At 39.8% G+C, this 18,074-nt stretch overlaps 1 protein-coding gene across 1 annotated transcript in view; it reads right to left on the bottom strand.

The window, feature by feature from the left end:
- LOC149312111 (decorin-like) overlaps positions 1 to 18,074 on the bottom strand; it is a 44,981-nt gene that overhangs the window by 8,901 nt on the left and 18,006 nt on the right. Inside the window, exon 3 of the mRNA XM_089523980.1 lies at positions 6,098 to 6,210. Coding sequence (XP_089380106.1) covers positions 6,098 to 6,210 — 113 coding nt within the window. The remainder of the gene's footprint in view (positions 1 to 6,097; positions 6,211 to 18,074) is intronic.

Raw genomic sequence — 18,074 nt, 5'->3', positions numbered from 1 at the left:
TTTTTGGTCACTGAATGCATCATCTTGCTTGCAAGAATGGAGGGAAAACAGATGGCTCATCTCTCTATGTTTTGATTTCCACCCATTCTAAATCTTTTCATAATTAAACTAATGCCAACTATCTTTAAAACTAGCAGGAGTAAAAACTGAACATTGACGAAGTTCAGAAAATATATAAACAGCTGCAGGGAGGGAAAGCATGGAAGGAAACATGACAGCAAAGAAAAAGGGAGAAAAGATCATTTTGAACAGTTTATGTGTTGTGTGTTTTCTCCCCTGTGCATTTGATTTCCTGCTCATCATCAGTAAAACAGGAGGGATGTTTTGCAGATGGTTCCACTGTGCATACAATGGATGTGTATGGTTTCAATTTTGTATTCTAGCCAGCAGTGGCCAGATTTGTGAGAAGCAGGGTTCACTCACAGTTCACCAGCACTAACAAGAAACCTCTCCTCCCAAACATTCATTTTTCCTTTAGAAGGCGTGAGTGCATTTTTCCATTCTTTAGATACAAAGCTGCAAAAAAACTGACATTGCTAGGCCAGCGTGTTGTAATATCAATCTCTGAACACTGATGATACTGGTTTATGTCTCCTTCACACTCAAGCACAAGCCAAGGCTGCCAATCGATGGTTTACCTCGTTAGTTTCCTATGTTATTCCCACGCAATCAAAAATTTATAGCATTCTTTATAAGATAGGTTAGAAACTAGGTTAGTCAGCAAGCCAATCCCATGCTGCATATGTAACTGGCAGGTCACCCATACACTTATCTTAATGTTCAAACAGACTTTTCATTCATGTCCTTCCATAGATGCAAAAGGGCGGTCTGTAAAGCGTCCTCATTTGCTGCGCAGAGGAGCCTCAGTGGCCAAACCGCGTGACTCCTCTGCGCAGCAAAAAGAAGCCGCAAAAAGTGGCTTCTTTTTGCGGCACGGTAATGATGCCGCAAGGTGCCAATGACGCACTTGCGGCATCATTACTACGCGTCCGCTATGTCAAGATGGCGGCATCCATGTGGAATGTGCTCGGCACATACCAAGGTTGGGGGCATCCAGAAAGGATGACGCTTTCTAACCCTAGTACGTGCCGCACACATACTTTTGGCCCGTGCGGAACGGGCCATTGCCAAAGACGCTGATCACTTGAGCACCCTAAATATTTAAAACTACTTCCAGTCCATGCCAACAAAGAGGTTAATGGACTCTAGTATTCCATCCTCCCCATTTTCTGACACTAAGCCCTCCCATACACATATTTTTTCATTATATCTGGAATGGCAATACAAATGGCTATTGCCAGCTGGCCCATATTAACATGGTTTTGGTGTTGCAGGGATACTGCAACTTCCTGCCAGCATAAACTTTCCAACAACAGAAGAGCTGCATGAATACCAGTATCAGAGGTCATCATTTGTCAGACAGGTGCTCAATTTACCAAACCTACAATCCATCCTCGTGCAGCTGTCTGACCTTTATGTAAGCATCACAGGATTAGACCTCTGTGAGCATTCAGCCTTCCCTCTTCCTTCCCTCATCTGTGATGTGCTACTATCTACAGGGGAGGAAGATCAATGGTTCATTCCCCTTTCTGTCTTCCTTCACATGTACATATAGTAGTGGAAGAAGACAAAGATATAGTTATGTTAGTCTGTAGAATCAGTATGTAGAGAGAGCTCTTGTAGCATCTTTGAGACTAAGGGGCTAAACAGACCAGTGTTTAACACCAGCCTTGGGGCAGAATGTAGGAGTGGCCTCCGATTGCTGCATGGACCAATGCCAGCATTACTCTGCACACCCGACCACACAGTGGGGGGAATCACGGCACTCCTTTGGCTAAGTTTTTAGACATGCTGTGCTAAAGGGGCATTGAAAAGCCCACTGTGGCAGCAAGGGCACCTTTTTGCTGGAACTAAAAGGAGCAGCATTTTGCTGGGTTTTTTTAGCGCTGGCAAAGCACCAGATCAGGGCAATGGTGTGTGGTTGCCATGGCTCCAAATCAATGAGGAAACGGTTGACAGGATGCCTCTCCAAAGGGGTGGTCTAAAAGAAAGAAGTTGGCAGCATGCGCTTTCATAGATTTAAGTCCACTTCCAAATGCATTTTCTGAGTTTCAGCACAGAAAAACATTCTCCTGTACAAACCACTGTACTTTCGGCATGGAGATGTCATTTGCTGTATTTCTGTTCAGAAAACAAGTCTTTTGATCCCGCCCCCCACCAATCAGTAATATTTTCTGTACCAAAAATGATTTGTGTGTTTGTAGGAACTTCTTTTTTGTGCAGAAATGTTGTGTTCCGTGAAGAAAACATCATTTTTTTTCAGTAGGTAATTTATTTTCTGCACAAGTCCAAAACATTCTTGACCATCCATAATTCTTATCAAGATTTCCAGACACTTGAGACCCATTTTCTTTAACTTTCTGGATATTTCTTAATATTCTTGCCATTCCTATTCTTCCACCAGTTCCAAAAGAGGAAGATAGATAGAAATAACAGTTTCCATTAACATATTTGCCATTACCCCGTGTAGCTCCCCAGCAGCTGTGCCCATTAACATATTTGCCATTACCCCATGTTGCTCCCTAGCAGCTGTGCCAAATAGCAGACAATACTGTTTGTTTTCCTACAAAGAGAAATCATAGCTATCATTCTATGGTCTCACTGTAGAGAAACAATGAAGGAAGGAGAGGTGAACAAAGAGACAGGGACTTTGGTTCTCTCCTTTGTTTTGAATGTCAGAGAAGAAAACCAAGTAACAATTAAGACTGGCTGTAGAACAAATCAGAAACTGACCTATTCATTACAGGATGGTATCTCTTTCTCTTCCAAATGTAACCTGCAAAGTGGACATGGATACTCATAGACATGAAATGAGAGTTAGTGTGGTATAGTGGTTTGAGTGTCAGGCTATGACACTGGAGATCAGGCATAGAATCCCCATTCAGACATGAAACCCAATGGGTGACTGGGCAAATCACATTCTTCTTTTAGCCTGAGAGGAAAGCAATGGCAAACCCACTCTGAAGAATCATACAAAGAAAACCCTGTGATAAGGTTACCTTGGGGTGCCATTACCCAGACATTACTGTAAGACACACAACAATGGCAGCCATATCTTTCTGTTCAGAATGCAAAATGTAACGTGGCCATGGGTGTTACTGGACATGGAATATCTACTTTTCCTAGAAAACACAAGTATACATTATTAGGAATACTACTTCTGTGAAAATTATAACCTAATAGGCACAGGACTTCTCATAGACCTATGTAGACAGTCCTATTAGGAAAGAATATTAAAGAACTTTCTTTATGTAGTAATCTATAGCTACATAGAAACCAAACAGCTAGCTAAAATTAACTGAGGCTGCTGCCACACTGCGCAAATAAATCAGTTTGCCACTACTTTAACTTCCATGGCTGAATGCTATGGAATATTGGTATTTGTAGTTTGGTGGGGCACCAGAGCTCTCTGACAATGAAGACTAAATATCTCACATAACTATAAATCATAGAATTCCATAGCATTGAGCTATGAAAGTTAAAGTGGTGTCAAACTGCTTTATTGCTGTACTGTGGGAGCAGTCTGAAACAATTAAGTTTCATTCATTTTTCATCCTTATGTACCAAATAACCTAACTGTAGATAATTGTGACTTTCTTCGAAGTCCCTTCGAAATGGGAATACACAGACGTTCATTCTTAAAATACTGTACATCAATGGATGTATTATATCTAGGAATGTAAAAATATTAAATTGGAAAATGTTTTTCTTAAATATCAAGAAACCTTGACAAGAAGAAAAATTGACTGATGAGAATCGTGACAGTTCAAAACTTATTCATCACAAAATTTACACACTTTATTTTTGCAAACCCCCCCATCATTTTCTGCATAAGACAGAGTATTTTTTGTGCAGAAAATAACATTTATATTAAAGAAAGATTGTTTCCTGTGCAGAAAATGATGTTTTATGCACAACACATTGTATGTTGTGTGTTGTGTAAATCCTGATAGTCTCTGAAAACCACACAGTTTTTGAAGACTTTGTGACTGAACAGACTGCCCCTTTCAGCACTGGATTGGAGCCATGGCAGCTATGTGCCGCAGCCCCCATCTGGCATTTCTATGGTGCAAAAAGGAGTCACAAAAAGCGACTCCTTTTTGTGCTGCAGAAAGGGATCCTTCTGGCGCTCCTTTTGATGATGCGTCATCTGGAGACAGCACCAAAGGAGCACTGTGACTCCGCCCACCATGTGGACAGGTGCATGGCCTGACGACAGTGTTAGAAAAGCATCAGGTCATGTGTCGTGTGGATGGCACGCCCCCACTCTGCCCTGAGGCCAGCATATATCACTGGTCTGTGCAGCCTTTTTCCTCAGTAGAAAGAAAATTGCTAAACTTACCCATTGCTTCCTCTGAGAATAAAACTAGCAAAGAATGATATCCTTAATTTTTTCCACATCTATAGCATTTTTCTTTTGGAAGTATGTTAATTATGATACTTAGGCCAGCATTGATGTTGTGTGCCTTCAAGTCACTTGGAACTTATGGCTAACCTAAGAACAACCTATCATGGGGTTTTCTTAGCAAGATTTGTTCAGAGGAGGTTTGCCATTGCTTTCCTTTGAGGCTGAGAGCATGAGACTTGCCCAAAGTCAACCAGTGGGTTTCATGGTCAATTGAGGTCTCCAGAGTCATAGTCCAACACTTAAACCACTACACCATGCTGGCTTTTATCAAGCATCACTTGGTGTAAATACTGCAAGCCATACCAGTGTTTTCTACAGCAAATTCAGGTAGGCATCCATGTCCATGTATACAGGCATCCATGTGAATGTATTTGAGATACCTAGGCCAACCAAATTTGCAAAATACACTTGCCAAGATGTTTACATCATACACAAAGTAATATTACTACTATATCATATTGAAGTTGTTGTGATACAGGCTGGTGTGATATCACTGTTTCCTGTGGGACCAATAATATATAGTATTGCCATTTTCAGTTGGGGAAGTCCAAGGAGACAGGATCTGCTAGATGTGAGATGTACTGATGCTGTTTTTCATCTGGGTAGTCAAAATATATGTTCTGACTTCCTCTTTTATGTCAACAACCACTATCCATCCATCCATCCATCCAACTGCCTTTTGAGCATTTCTAAAGAATTATCAGTTTTCTTTATCTCACAGTCTTCATAAAAAATAGGTTTCACTTCTGTCTTTCAAACAAACCCCTGAAGCTTTTGAAATAATTATTAGGGACAAGTTTCCCACAGAGCAGGAAATAACACCTCAGGTAGGAACAAGTCCCATTCAGATGTAAAGGATGAAAGATATGCAGAGAGTTCCACCATGATGCTCAGTAATAAACACCCTAGGCAAGATAAACATAGTGTATAGTATAACTGATTAACTGTTTTGTTAAAATATGTACAAACTAGCATCTTAAAAGCAGTGCAAATTATCACAGAGCTTTTATAAATCCTTTTCACAGTGGGTAGCACTTTCCCCAAGTGGACAACTCCCTCTCGGGCTACTTTATACTTATCCTAAAATAAAAGGTGTTTATGAAAGCAATTCCTGAGATGGTACAGTGAAATGTAGCAGACATTCACTATAAAGAATTCTAGTTTCCCATAAACTACAATCTCTTATCCAAGTTAAATCGGGGGGCAGAAGTACTGATATTTATGCCACCCAGACAAAATAGATGTTAATTCAGTTTATTAGTCCTAACTAGGGGAGACACTTTGAATCAATTTTGAATGGTATACCCGCAGGTAGGAAGATCCTATTAATTCAATGGGGCCTGTTCAGGGTCTGTACTGTCAAAGCTCTCTTGGGAAACATAATGCACATAAAGATGTTTGTGGGTTCTTGGTATTTTTTTTTAAAGTTAGCAAGACAAGTCTAAACAAGTTTTGTTTTTCTTCCCCCCCCCCCCCCACTCCAGACCATTTATTCTACTCTAACACTCCCTCCTTTCCATTTCTTGACAGAACTCCTTATCTCTTTCATACAGCACATTTCTTCATTTGGATGGGACAAAGAAAGAGACTGAGAAAAAGAATTCCCTTTCAAGCATATATTTCACTTACATGAAGATCTTTCAAATTCTTGAAATCTCCATCCTTTATTTCAGTGATTTTATTGTTTTGCAGGTCCAGTAGAGTAGTGTCTGGTGGAAGATCTTTGGGAACTTGAGTCAGTCCTGAATAGAAAAGGGGGGAAAGAGATATTACATATGAAAGAACAAGTATACTTAAAAACAAGTTGAGTGTTATCTATATTCACCACCTCCTCCAGTGGAGCATCTAAGTTTTAGACAATTACTAAAGAAGTAATAAAAATTAAAAGAGTCATAAGGCAAGTGATTCATCTAACTCAGAACTCTGTCTTAGGCCTAATCGACACAGGTTATTCTAGGGGCAGCCCAGAGTATCCTGGCCCTGTTTTCCTAATGTTACTTTAGCCTCCATCCCTGTATCACAGTCACAGTCCTTCTGGGCCTCTTGGCATGTCCACCACCACTACATTTCTGAGGTCAAAACAAGGCACCCAGTGATCACAATGAACATCACAATGAACAAGGCACCCAGTGGTCACAATGAACTTGTCAGGCAGACCAGCAGAAAGCCTGTACACACAGCCACTGGGGCATGCGAATGGAAGGTAAGCTTTTAAAATACATTTTAACCAGCTTATGGCCCAATTCTGGTATGGAACATGCTGGAAGTCATCCTGATGTCCCACACCAGAACCAAGGATTGGATTTGTAATCCAAACAGAACAATACCAGAACAAGGGGGAAACTAACCCATGCAGCCAAGGCCAGAGATAATAGGCATTGTTACTGGCCAAAGTTTATTAAAAAAGAAACTGACAATTTTACAGAATATGTTAATATGAATTCTAGCCAAAATTGGTTCCTTCTAGAACAAAACCTACAGAAATATTAACTTTGTTCAGGATATCTCCAAAGGATTTGAAAGCCTTGTATCAAAAATCTTACTAAATCCTTTGCTTTGACCTCTTTACATAATGCCCCTAAATTTGGTGACTCAGGAATAAAGCATGTGGATTTGTTTAGCAAAACAAATAGACAGATAGACATTTGAAATTAAAGTATAGATTATTGTGATAATCCTTGAATTGTACCTTCAGAAGAAAGGCATGATATATAGAATGAGTGAATTAATGAATTAATGAATGAATGATAAATCAATAATAGATGATGTGTTCAAGCAATTTAATGTAAAACATGCACACCAAAATGCACACATTCAGGAACAAAATAAGCAAAGAAAGGGATGGATCTCATTCTGTTGAAACAAGACAATTACAACAATGAAACCAGGGACAGACCAAATGTAGAAGGGATGGCCACTGAGAGATTTTATAAATAGGCACTTCCCTGATATATGGGCAGTGAGAGAATCAAATGTAGAACTGAAAACAGTATGTGTCCATTCTGCTACACTATCTGCTACAATATTTCTTCAAGCACTAGTAATGGTTCTGTACACCAGTGACCAATCTAAATCTTGCAAAAGCAAATCTAGCCAATATTAATTCCATAATTCAAGTTCAAGATAATATCTTTGTTAGATCAACTGCAAGGCCACAAAACTTTTGTGATCTCCAGATCTATTCATCAGGGAACATATTGCAAACAGCAGATAATGGGGAGAGAAATACTGAGAATGAGGCTGGTGATGTTGAAAAGTTATCAGAACTGCATAGCCAAGAGTCTTATGACAAAATGTGGGAGAATTTTGCAGATATTCAAATTTGAGTTCCACTATAGTATAGGATAGAGAGTCAGCATGGTGTAGTAGTTTGAGTGCTGGACTAAGGGGCTGTGCACCCAGCCCCAAAGGGGCAGCTTCCATCCGCCACTTTCACAACCAGATCGGGGCTGCGGCTACCGCATGCCGCAACCCCGATCTGACCTTTCCATGGCACAAAAAGGAGCTACAAAAAAGGCTCCTTCGTGCACACTGGAAAGGGCACCATAGCCGTGGCATCACAGCTTTACGGAGCTCCTTCAGTGCTGTGTCATGCAGATGCAGTGCCAGAGGAGCACCATGATGCCACACCCTATGCGGTGAGGCGTGCAGTGTCACACTGCCGTGGGGGCAGAGCTGGGCCATACATCGTGTAGACACTACACCCTGACTCCGCCCCCAGCCAGCCTTTCAAGCCAATCTCTACAGGGCCTAAGAGTCTGGAAGGCCAGGTTTGAATCCCCACTTGGCCATGAAGCTCACTGGAGAACTTGGGCAAGTCACACACTCTCAACTTCAGGGGAAGGCAATAGCAAACTTCCTATGAAGAAATCTTGTTAAGAAAATCCCATGACAGGATTGTCATGAATCATAAACAACTTGAAGGCACACAACAAACAACAACAAAGTATTGGGAAGCTTAAGGTTACCCCTTGGACTGCAACTAGAGATTCTGGGATGAAACAAAAAAATAATCTTATAACCCCCACATAGTCCCTTTTACTTAGCAACATTCCCTTTCACTGGGTTCTATAAACCACATAAGGGATTATTGTGGAAACATTAAGAAACCAACCAGACTCACATTCCCCTCCACCTCATTGATGGGATCAGTCATATTGTCATCAATTTTCCCTTCTCCATCTATTCAAGCAAGCAGCTCTTTTAGACAATGCCAAGGCATGTTTTAAGTGCCTCTATTCATATTTGAAGTCTTCTACATTCAAATTATGGTCAGTTAGACCTGCAGCTATAATTCTGTATGACAGTCAGGGGCCCATTCCTGGAAACTTTCCAAATACCAAATTCTGCTGACTTAAGCACATAAGTGCGCAAAAAGGCCATGTTTGGATCCAGTTTCTTCTCATGCCTCTGAACAGAGTAAATTGTATATAATCCATTTAGACAGATCAAAAACATGCCTCATTTGATTTGTATCCTTCGTGCCCTAAAGTAAATAGCTAAATTATCACTGATTGTAATGACTAAAACAGCAAAATATAATTAAAGAAAATGTCTAGCATGATTTTAAATTTCAGACCTTTTTGCATACCAATGGTCTCACATTTATCCTCAACTAAAATGTTCAGTATATTGTATTTATAAAAATAGAGAACATTTTTAAATGAAATTACACAGTCTAATTCCATTTTTACTTTGTTTTCAAATTGAAACACTATTGCGGGTGTGGTTTCTTTGCATTTTACTATGAAGGCCTGAAAAGCAACAGAACATTTGATTAAAACTCCGTATAAAACCATAAATAGAACTGAAGTTATTTATCATTAAATAGCATGAAATATCTTCACCCTCATTTCCTTTTGTTCTGTAATCTAGTATATCCAAAAAAATTGCATATCTTGCCTTGACTCCAGAATCTAGTCTGTTAGCCATATTTCTGTCCCAAACAATCTGGCAAATTAGTAAAGATTATTCTCTCTCTTGTTCAAAGTTTAATTGAAGACACATTTGATCTTGTATAAAAATATGGATGGATTAATTCAATTGGTCTAAAGCAGTGATTCCCAAAGTGAGTGGTATGTCCTCCTTGGGGGCATTAGAAGGATCCAGAGGGGCAGTGAGGTAGAAAGGGGACATTAAGGGGATAATGAAGGAAAAAGGGGGTGGCAGGGGGGGCTTCAGTCAAAGTATTGGTGTGCAGGATAAGACAAGGAGAACCAGCTGCTTTTAGGACCATGGTGGGGATGAGGATTACATTAAACTTCTTTTCAGCGTCCCCAGAAAACCACCACACAGCCTCACTGATCGTTTTGTGTGGTGGGATCTCCCACTCTTTGCCCATCTGAGTTCAGTCTATGTCCAGCATCTTTTGCTAGAAGTGGCAGATGGTGGTGTTGAAACGATAGAGCATGTTCTTCTGTACTGCCAATTTTATAAAGATATTCGCCGTCAGCTGATCACGTCTCTCCTAAATAAATACCGTGGTCATACTGACACTTTCTATTTATGTTATTTCTTGGATAACCGAAAACCAAATGTTCTTCACAAGGTGGCAAAATTTTGCTATATTGTATGTAAATTATGCCCCCAACTAGTTGCTGATGAAAGCTGAAATGTTTACAGCTGATCTGAAATTGTATAGACAATTTTTTAATAACTGTACTGTGTAATTGTTATATTTTTGTATTGGTCAATGACCGAATAAAATTTTATTACTACTACTACTAGACATGGCAGTTGTAAAACTTGTGCAAGGCTTGGGAACATGGCATTGCTTCTGTGGCTCAGAAAGGCACCATTTTGGGACAGACTGGAGCAAAGAATTAGATCACATGGTGGCAGGGGAGAAGTGGAGGCAAAAAGGAGATTTCACATTTGGGACCCTGCTTAAACTTGGTGAGGTTTGCTGGGACTTGGATACCAGGTTGGAGTTGCACTGCTGCTCCTGCTCTCTTTCATCAAAAAGGCTAAGAGAAGAGGTAGCAGAAGAAACAATTTTTTGTGAGAGAGTGGACAACTGAAGCTGTGTGGGGAAGACATATCTCTGGAAAAGGTGTATCTGTGTTCGATTCTTAGAAAGAATCCTTTGGCTAGGAGAGGCTCCTGTAGTTATAATCGCTACCCTTTCCAGCCTACACCATTCTCCAGTCCAGAGCATGTGGCCTCTGTAAATACCCTACACACACACCGGCTGCGCCTCTCTCTGCCCTGATGAAGGATTGAGGGTTCCTCGTCTCTAGGGAGAACCTTCTCTCTTGAACCTGGTCACCCTGGGAACAGCACTGAGCAGTTGCCTGAGCAGCGACCAAGAGACCTCTTGTTTACACTGCTCTTTGCTGTAAGGCTGGAACAGGTGATAGGTTTCTTGGTTGCTGCTCAACCAGCTGCTCATTTGCTGCTCCCACAATGACAGGAAGCAAACGGAGCAGCCAGTCATACTGCAACCAAGAAGTCTCTTGCCTGCTGGCACAAGCAAGAAGCTTCTTGCCTGCTGCTCAGCCAGCTGCTTGGTTGCTGGTCTCAAGGCAATTGGGTGCAAAAGGAGCAGCAACTAAGACTGGTTGTTTTGAATTTGCAGTAAAAAAAGGTAAAGGTAAAGGTTTTCCCTTGACAAGATTGTCTAGTTGTGTCTGTTGTGGGTGATGCCCATCTTCATTACTAAACTGAAGAAGCCAGTATTGTCAGAGACAATTTTGTAGTCATGTGACCATCATGATTACATAGAGAACAGAAGACCTAATATAAAAAAAATACACATGGGGGGGAGGGGTTCTAGGGTTGCCACTCAAAAGGAAAGAGGGCTATAACCTGAAAGATCTGGGGGCCACTAGTCTAAAGGATAATAACCTTCTAGATAACCTCCTGTGGAAATAAAGAAACAAACAGAAAACTGGCCTTTTGGGGGTTGACTCCAATAATCAGATATCCCCAAATGTCCACCAGACCCTTGCTCATGTCACTACCAATTCTTAGTTTTCCCACTTTTATACAGGGATTTTCCTCACTTTAAAAGACAGGAGAAGGTGTGGTGTAGAAAAAAAAAAAGAACAGACCAGTGGATAAGAAGGGAGAGGGCACATCATGGTGGTGTTCCCTTTAATTTACTGTTCAACTAGCAGATTCCTGACTACTCTAATAAGACCCAACTGATTCAAAAGTGCTTCTGCTTTATGCCAGGTCAATGACTAGGAAGAGCAAGTCAAAATAGAACAGTAACTACAGAAAATAATGAACTCATAGGAAATACATTATAATAACTTGCATTAAAGAAACAGATGGTGATGTCTGTGGAATTTATATCCAGCCAAATAGGCCACAATTAAACCTTTATGAAACTTAAGTTTTAATTAATCTTATAGTTAAAGTTTACTATGGTACAAAACACACTGCAGAAATAATCCAGATTGAGACCACTTTAACTGCTCTGGCTCAATGCTAGGGAATACTGGGAATTGTAGTTTTGTGAGACAAAAACTACTGGACAGAATATTATGGGCTTCCCCCAGAGTATTCTGGTCCTGAAGGTTCCCATATTCCATAGCAATGCTGTCTACATAGCATGCCACTGTGCCTGGTAATGCTGACACTGCCAGCACACGTTTTTGCCTCTGAGGTCATAAACAAGGTGCCCAGCATTGGCCATATATCTGGGTTCCTTGTTGTGACCTCAGCTGCAGATGGCTCAGCAGGACTCTATATCAACAGCCACTTCATGTCTCTCTGGAGTGCTCCAAATTTTCTGGAAAAATCCAGACCAAATGATGAGTTTTAAAAATTTGGTTTGATGCAGGGATTAGCCAGGATTCCCTGTGGAACTGCTTTTGCCACATGAAGACAATTTGCAGTCCAAGTGGGCCTTTGGCTTTGTGTCATGAAGACAGGATGATATGTGGCAGTAGACATGCTCTGAGAGAACAAGAAATTCAGAGATACAGTTTCTTTTTGATCCATGAATAATGTTCTTTCTTATTATTCATTTTTTATCCTTCATAACTGAAATTTGGTTCTGTATTGGTAGCTGACAAGTCAGGAGAAAAGACACATGACATTACTTTCCTTTATTGATCAGAAACATTGTTCCTTTCTTGGTGCAAATAATGTGATCCTTTGTTCTTCTCATGCACACTCTGGGCACAAAGCTATTAAAAATAGTGAACTTTCCAGTCTGGTAGCTTTTCCACAATGTTCTGCCAACTAGCAAAGGAAAAAAAATATTCAAAAATATTTTACAATGGTAAAAAAAAAAAAAAATCCCATGTGTTTTGCAAACCTGACAAGGAGAAACTTGGACTGATAAGAATCTTTGCTGTTTGGAACTTATTCTGTGCAAAATTCACAGATTGTGTGTGTGTGCATGCACACACACACAGAAAACATATTTTTGTGATAAATATACACAAAATAATATTTTTGCACACAACTTTTTTTTTTGTGTGCACAAAATGCTGTTTTATTCTCCAGCACTGATGTTAGCGGCACACTTCTCTCTGAGATTCCACTGCCATTGGATATAAACCTATGGAATAGGTTCCATAACCTTTTCCCCACTGTAGCAGAATATGAAGATCTTTGTGCAGTATTTTGCTTTTATTAGCAGCTGATTATTATTATTTTGTGCAGAAACATATATTATGGGTTTTCTGCAGAAAATTTATTTATCTATCTATCTATCTATCTATCTATCTATCTATCTATCTATCAATCTATCCACAAAGTACATTGTCCCTCACACAGGAAACATGTGTTCTGTACAAAACAGGTGGATTTTGTGCAGAATTCCACTCCCTGGCCAGTGCTGCACCCCAGTTTGGGAACACCATTAGCAAAGAGTGCAGTGAAGGAGGGTGATGCAAGTATCTTGCAGCAGGTTGAAAAGGAGTGAGCTCTTCAAGCCTGGTCTATTTTCTGTTCACACTTCTTTTGGTACAGCAGCTCCCCTCCTTCCCACTCATTCACCCTAATTCTGTGCTGGTCATCCTAAAAGGATTTTGGTTCATTTGTGCTTTGTATGCATAGGTCAACCAGTCGTTGGCTTAGGTTCTACTGGGTAATGTTCTACTTGTAAATAGGTAAACACAATAGGTGGTCACCTATTAGTCAGGAATGTGCAGGTGGTTGAAATCAGGAATACGTTGATGAGTTCCTAGATGCATCTTTTTAGAGATTGTCCAGGTTACAGACTTGTACCCTAGGGCTACAACACCCATGTGCAGAATATGTCTAGATCTTTATGGTCAAACATCAGCATCTTCCTGGAGCTGTGAGGCACTGGGAGGGGGTGCTTCTTGGAAGACCATCCTCTACACTTTGTAGGTGGTTGAGAGATAGAAGTGAAATTAGATCCTGTCTGGCATAGTGGTTTGAGTGCTGGACTATAAATCTGGAGACCAGAGTTTAATTCCCAGCTCAGCCATGAAACCCACTGGGTGACCTTGGGCAAGTCACATGCTCTCAACCTCTAGGGAAGGCAATGGCTAACCTTCTCTCAACAAGTCTTGCCAAGAAACCCACACAATTTGCTTTAGGTGTCAGGACCATGTGCCACACTGGTCTGAAAATGACATGGATGTGGCCACTAGGAGGAACTGGAGCAGAGGTTACTACAGTTCAAATGGCAGGTGCATGAATCAGCATTTGGTGAGCTGTGCAGCATGGGAAGTCTGATGCAACATGCACAGTAGGTGAGGTCAGCCAGCAGTGCATCATGGGCAATATTATGATGCAACAGGTACTGGGTATGAAACCAGCCAGGTTTCATTGGTGGCATGACTGTCACATGACTTCCAAGAAGACCACCTATATAAGGGAGAAGGTACTTATCTCCATTTTTGGGTTGTTGTGGTCAGTGGTTGGCAAAGCACTTTGTTAGTTTGTATAGCTGTGAGTATTCAAGATGGCTGTCTGATACTCTGTGCAATCTTTGTAAATAGTTTGCAACAAAGATAAAAAAGCTCTCATGTTGAGGGAAGTCTAGCTGTTCGGAGAATTATTTCCTCAGGCTGCAAGGTAAAGCAGCAGCTCTGCATATGGTCGTAAGGGACACAGCTCGTCTCTCTACACCCCAACATTAGGGTTGCCATAAGTCAGAAACTACTTGAAGGCATACAACAACAAAGTTTGTCACTGCACATCAGTTCACCTCTGATGATAATTTCCATTGGATTTAATTATTACTTCAGTCAAACTTTTGTGCCTTGGTGGTGCAGTGGTTAAATGATGGTACTGCAGTCACTCACTCATAGTCACAAGGTTGTGAGTTCGATACCAGCCAGGGGCTTAGGATCAACTCAGCCTGGCATCCTTCGAAGGCTGCTAAAATGAGTACCCAGCTTGTTGGGGGCAATTAGCTTACATATTGTAAACTGCTTAGGGAGTGCTTAAGTGTACTGATAAGCAGTATAGAAATGTACTTGCTACTTGCTATTGCCTGTCTCTTTATTTTCTCCTCCTTTCTCTGCAAAAAACATGCATTTTTGTATAGAATAATTTCTTTAAAGACATTGCAAAGTGTCTTCATCATTGCACTATTTTTCTTTCTGTGGGTTCTTAAGCATTGGGAATCCCATTATTTTGCAGAAAAACTGATTGACATGAACATTATTTCAGTCTCTGTATTACATATCACCTCTGTCTAGAACATTTCCAGAAAAAAAAGGCTATGTGATTTTCCCCTGTATTGGCTTCCTGTCTGCTCACAACTTTCTCATCTTTACTTCCATTCCCCCCTCTCATGAATTTTATGGGTTCAATATATGACTCTAGCAGTAGCTTACTATGATAAATGTTTAGAGTTGCCTAATGTATTTTTTAAAATTTAATGCTTTTTATTTACTCATTGTACTTAACATTTAAAGCTCCTTGTCACTACAAGTCTGTATAAAATCCCCATTTGGTAATAAGGGAACTTGTTGCAATAACAACTTGAATAAACTTGCATGAGTCTTTTCCCTCCAGATTTTCAGCAAATTAAAATATATGAAACAGACCCAGCAACAGCAACAGGAACTTATATGGTTTTCTGGAAGATTTCTTGCTCCTACCATGACTCAGTCAGGCATTAGATTTATGAATGCCCTTTATGGTTCCCCCCCCCCTTTTTTTTTTCTCTCTCTCTGGAAAGGCTTTATCAGATTTATGGTATATGTAAGTGGGAAAATTGCCAAATAAGTTTGACTGCACAAGATGAAACTTTGAAAAAAGGAGGAGACTGATGAAAAAGAATTTGAAAAGTAAAAGTCAAAAGAATCAAAATTGCCAGAAGACTCAAAACCTTAACAGTAGAAGCTCAGGCCAAACCCCGGTGGTGTACCTATGAATCCAGCAATACACCTTTTTATCCAAAGCAAGCAAAATCAGGATTGTCTTCCCCTCCCCATCCCACTCCAGCCCTTTGCAGCATCCAAAACCTGCTCCACTTAGATGTTCAGTCCACTGTAGTAAGCTATGTATGGGGTCACAATCTGTGGCAGAAAGAGTGGGTTTCAGCAGAAGTACACCAGTGGATCCTGGTCTTAGTTAGATCATATTCCACATATAAGAAAATGTACTACTAAGTCCCAGAGTTTACCAGCATGGTAAGCCAGCAATACCAAAGAGCCTATTTGAGAAAAGAAAGCTTCATTCAGAAAGTGAAGGCTTTACCCTAATAATGAGGACAAAAAGAAAAAGAAGCACAAACTTGCACAAGGATTCAAAAAAGGATTTTGAGAATTTTACTTAGATGAACAATAAAAACACATTTACATCAGTAAGATTCCTCATTTTAAGAGGTTGGATTGTTCAATGACAATGACAACTACTAAAGGAAAAACCGGAAACTGACGTGAATCTCAATGAATTTTTTTTTGTTTGTTTATCTTTACTGCAGAAGATGTAGGATAAATATCTTTCTTGCATAGGGGTTTTTGATCACAAGGTGTAATGAAGGCCATGAACCTAGATGCCTTATATTTGTTCAATAAGGCTAGCAAATGTCTGCCAGTCACTGCTATAGAGAAAAGATGGGAAACTGCCATTTTGCTCATGACCTGCCTGTGAACTTCTTACAGTATCCTCTTGGCAGTTATGGGGACAGATTGTTGTAACAGATAAATCTTCAATCAACAAGATTCTTCTGACTTATCTTTAAAATGTGATGCAAATAATTAGCCCCTTGATCATAATGTTCTGCAATATTCTGCCAATATTAAAACCACTCCATTAGCTGCTAGTTGGTTTCTGGGCAAAGTACAAAGTGTTGATTTTTACTATTAATACTCTACATGATTAGGTCCAGATTACCTATGAGATCTCATCCTACAGTATAATCTGCCTCATACACTCAAGATTCTCTGGAGGGCATTTACTTCATCTGGCCAAAACTGGACTGGCAATTGTCACCCAGAGGAAATTTTCATCAGCCACTTCTAGACTGTGGAACGACCTGCTGGGAGAGTTTTTAAATATGCTGTCTGAATTTAAAATAGTACCTATCTCTTTTGACATGCATTTTATGAATGTTAAATTGGCATATTTTAATCTAAATGATTTTAATGAGTAAAGGTTATTTTAATCCTATGTTTTAAGTTATTTCTTCAATGGTCAGTTACATATTGTATGTTAATCTATGTTGTACCCTACCTCAAGCATTGGAGATTTGTATCATTTCTATTGGTCAAGTCCCTAGAAATGTTGTTAACAGTAAAATGAAAAAAATAAATTCACTTTATTTTTTGGAAATTTTTGTTCACAGTTCATAGTGCCAGTACTTCTTTCTTTCTGCTACTTCTCCCTGCCTTCTGACAGTTTCCTAAATACATCCACAGTGTCACCAGTCCAGCCTTGCCCACAATTCCTGGAATCTCTCTCAAATACCATTTCTGCCACTATACTGTCTTCTGTGAATCCATTCACTGCATGAAGGGCATGGGGAAATGTGTATTTATGAGCCTCTTTTCCTTTCAATATTTCTACTGTAACATGAAAAAGGCCTCTTTGCATAACCAGAAGAAATAATCATCTCTTGAACTGCCCCCCCCCCAAAAAAAAACACCTGTATTTGAAATACTCATGGACTACATAAGGCTCTTGGGCCACAATCTATCATTTCTGCTTTTAACCATCTTTATTGATTGGTTATACAAATTTGCACTGTCAAATCATTCATTGACAAAAGTCTCTTTTCAAAGAATGACTGAATACTGGTAAAGTCCATTCCTTTCCCCTGAAAGCATATAATGTTCAGATTCATCACAATGAAGTCTAGAGATTAACTGAGAGCTATTATTTATTATTAATTATGATGTATCTAGGCACTAAGTATCTAGTAAAATAACTAAAGGATTTATTGAAACATTCGCTGCAGAGGAGCAATTATTATGCTAACTGTGCAGATTCTGAAGATAAATCTGAAAAAACAACTTCATAATATAGGGCTTTCCTGATGAATAATATCTGACTTTTTCATTCTTTTTCATTTTCTTTTTTAGAAAATTAAGACTGCTTCATTATTGGGTTTACTGGCAGAAGAAGCTAAGGGAGATTTGGAGTTTAGTCTGAAATGTCTTCTTCTGAACTTTTTAAAGCTGTATAGTAAAAGCCTAATTTAATGATTAGCCTACACTGAAGT

Source organism: Sceloporus occidentalis, unplaced genomic scaffold, assembly GCF_023333645.1.
Source record: "Sceloporus occidentalis isolate IW3139 unplaced genomic scaffold, rSceOcc1.0.p SCAF_5, whole genome shotgun sequence".
NCBI classification, from domain to species: domain Eukaryota; kingdom Metazoa; phylum Chordata; class Lepidosauria; order Squamata; family Phrynosomatidae; genus Sceloporus; species Sceloporus occidentalis.
Note: the sequence above shows the minus strand (reverse complement) of the source record. Positions and strands in the feature narration are given on the sequence as shown.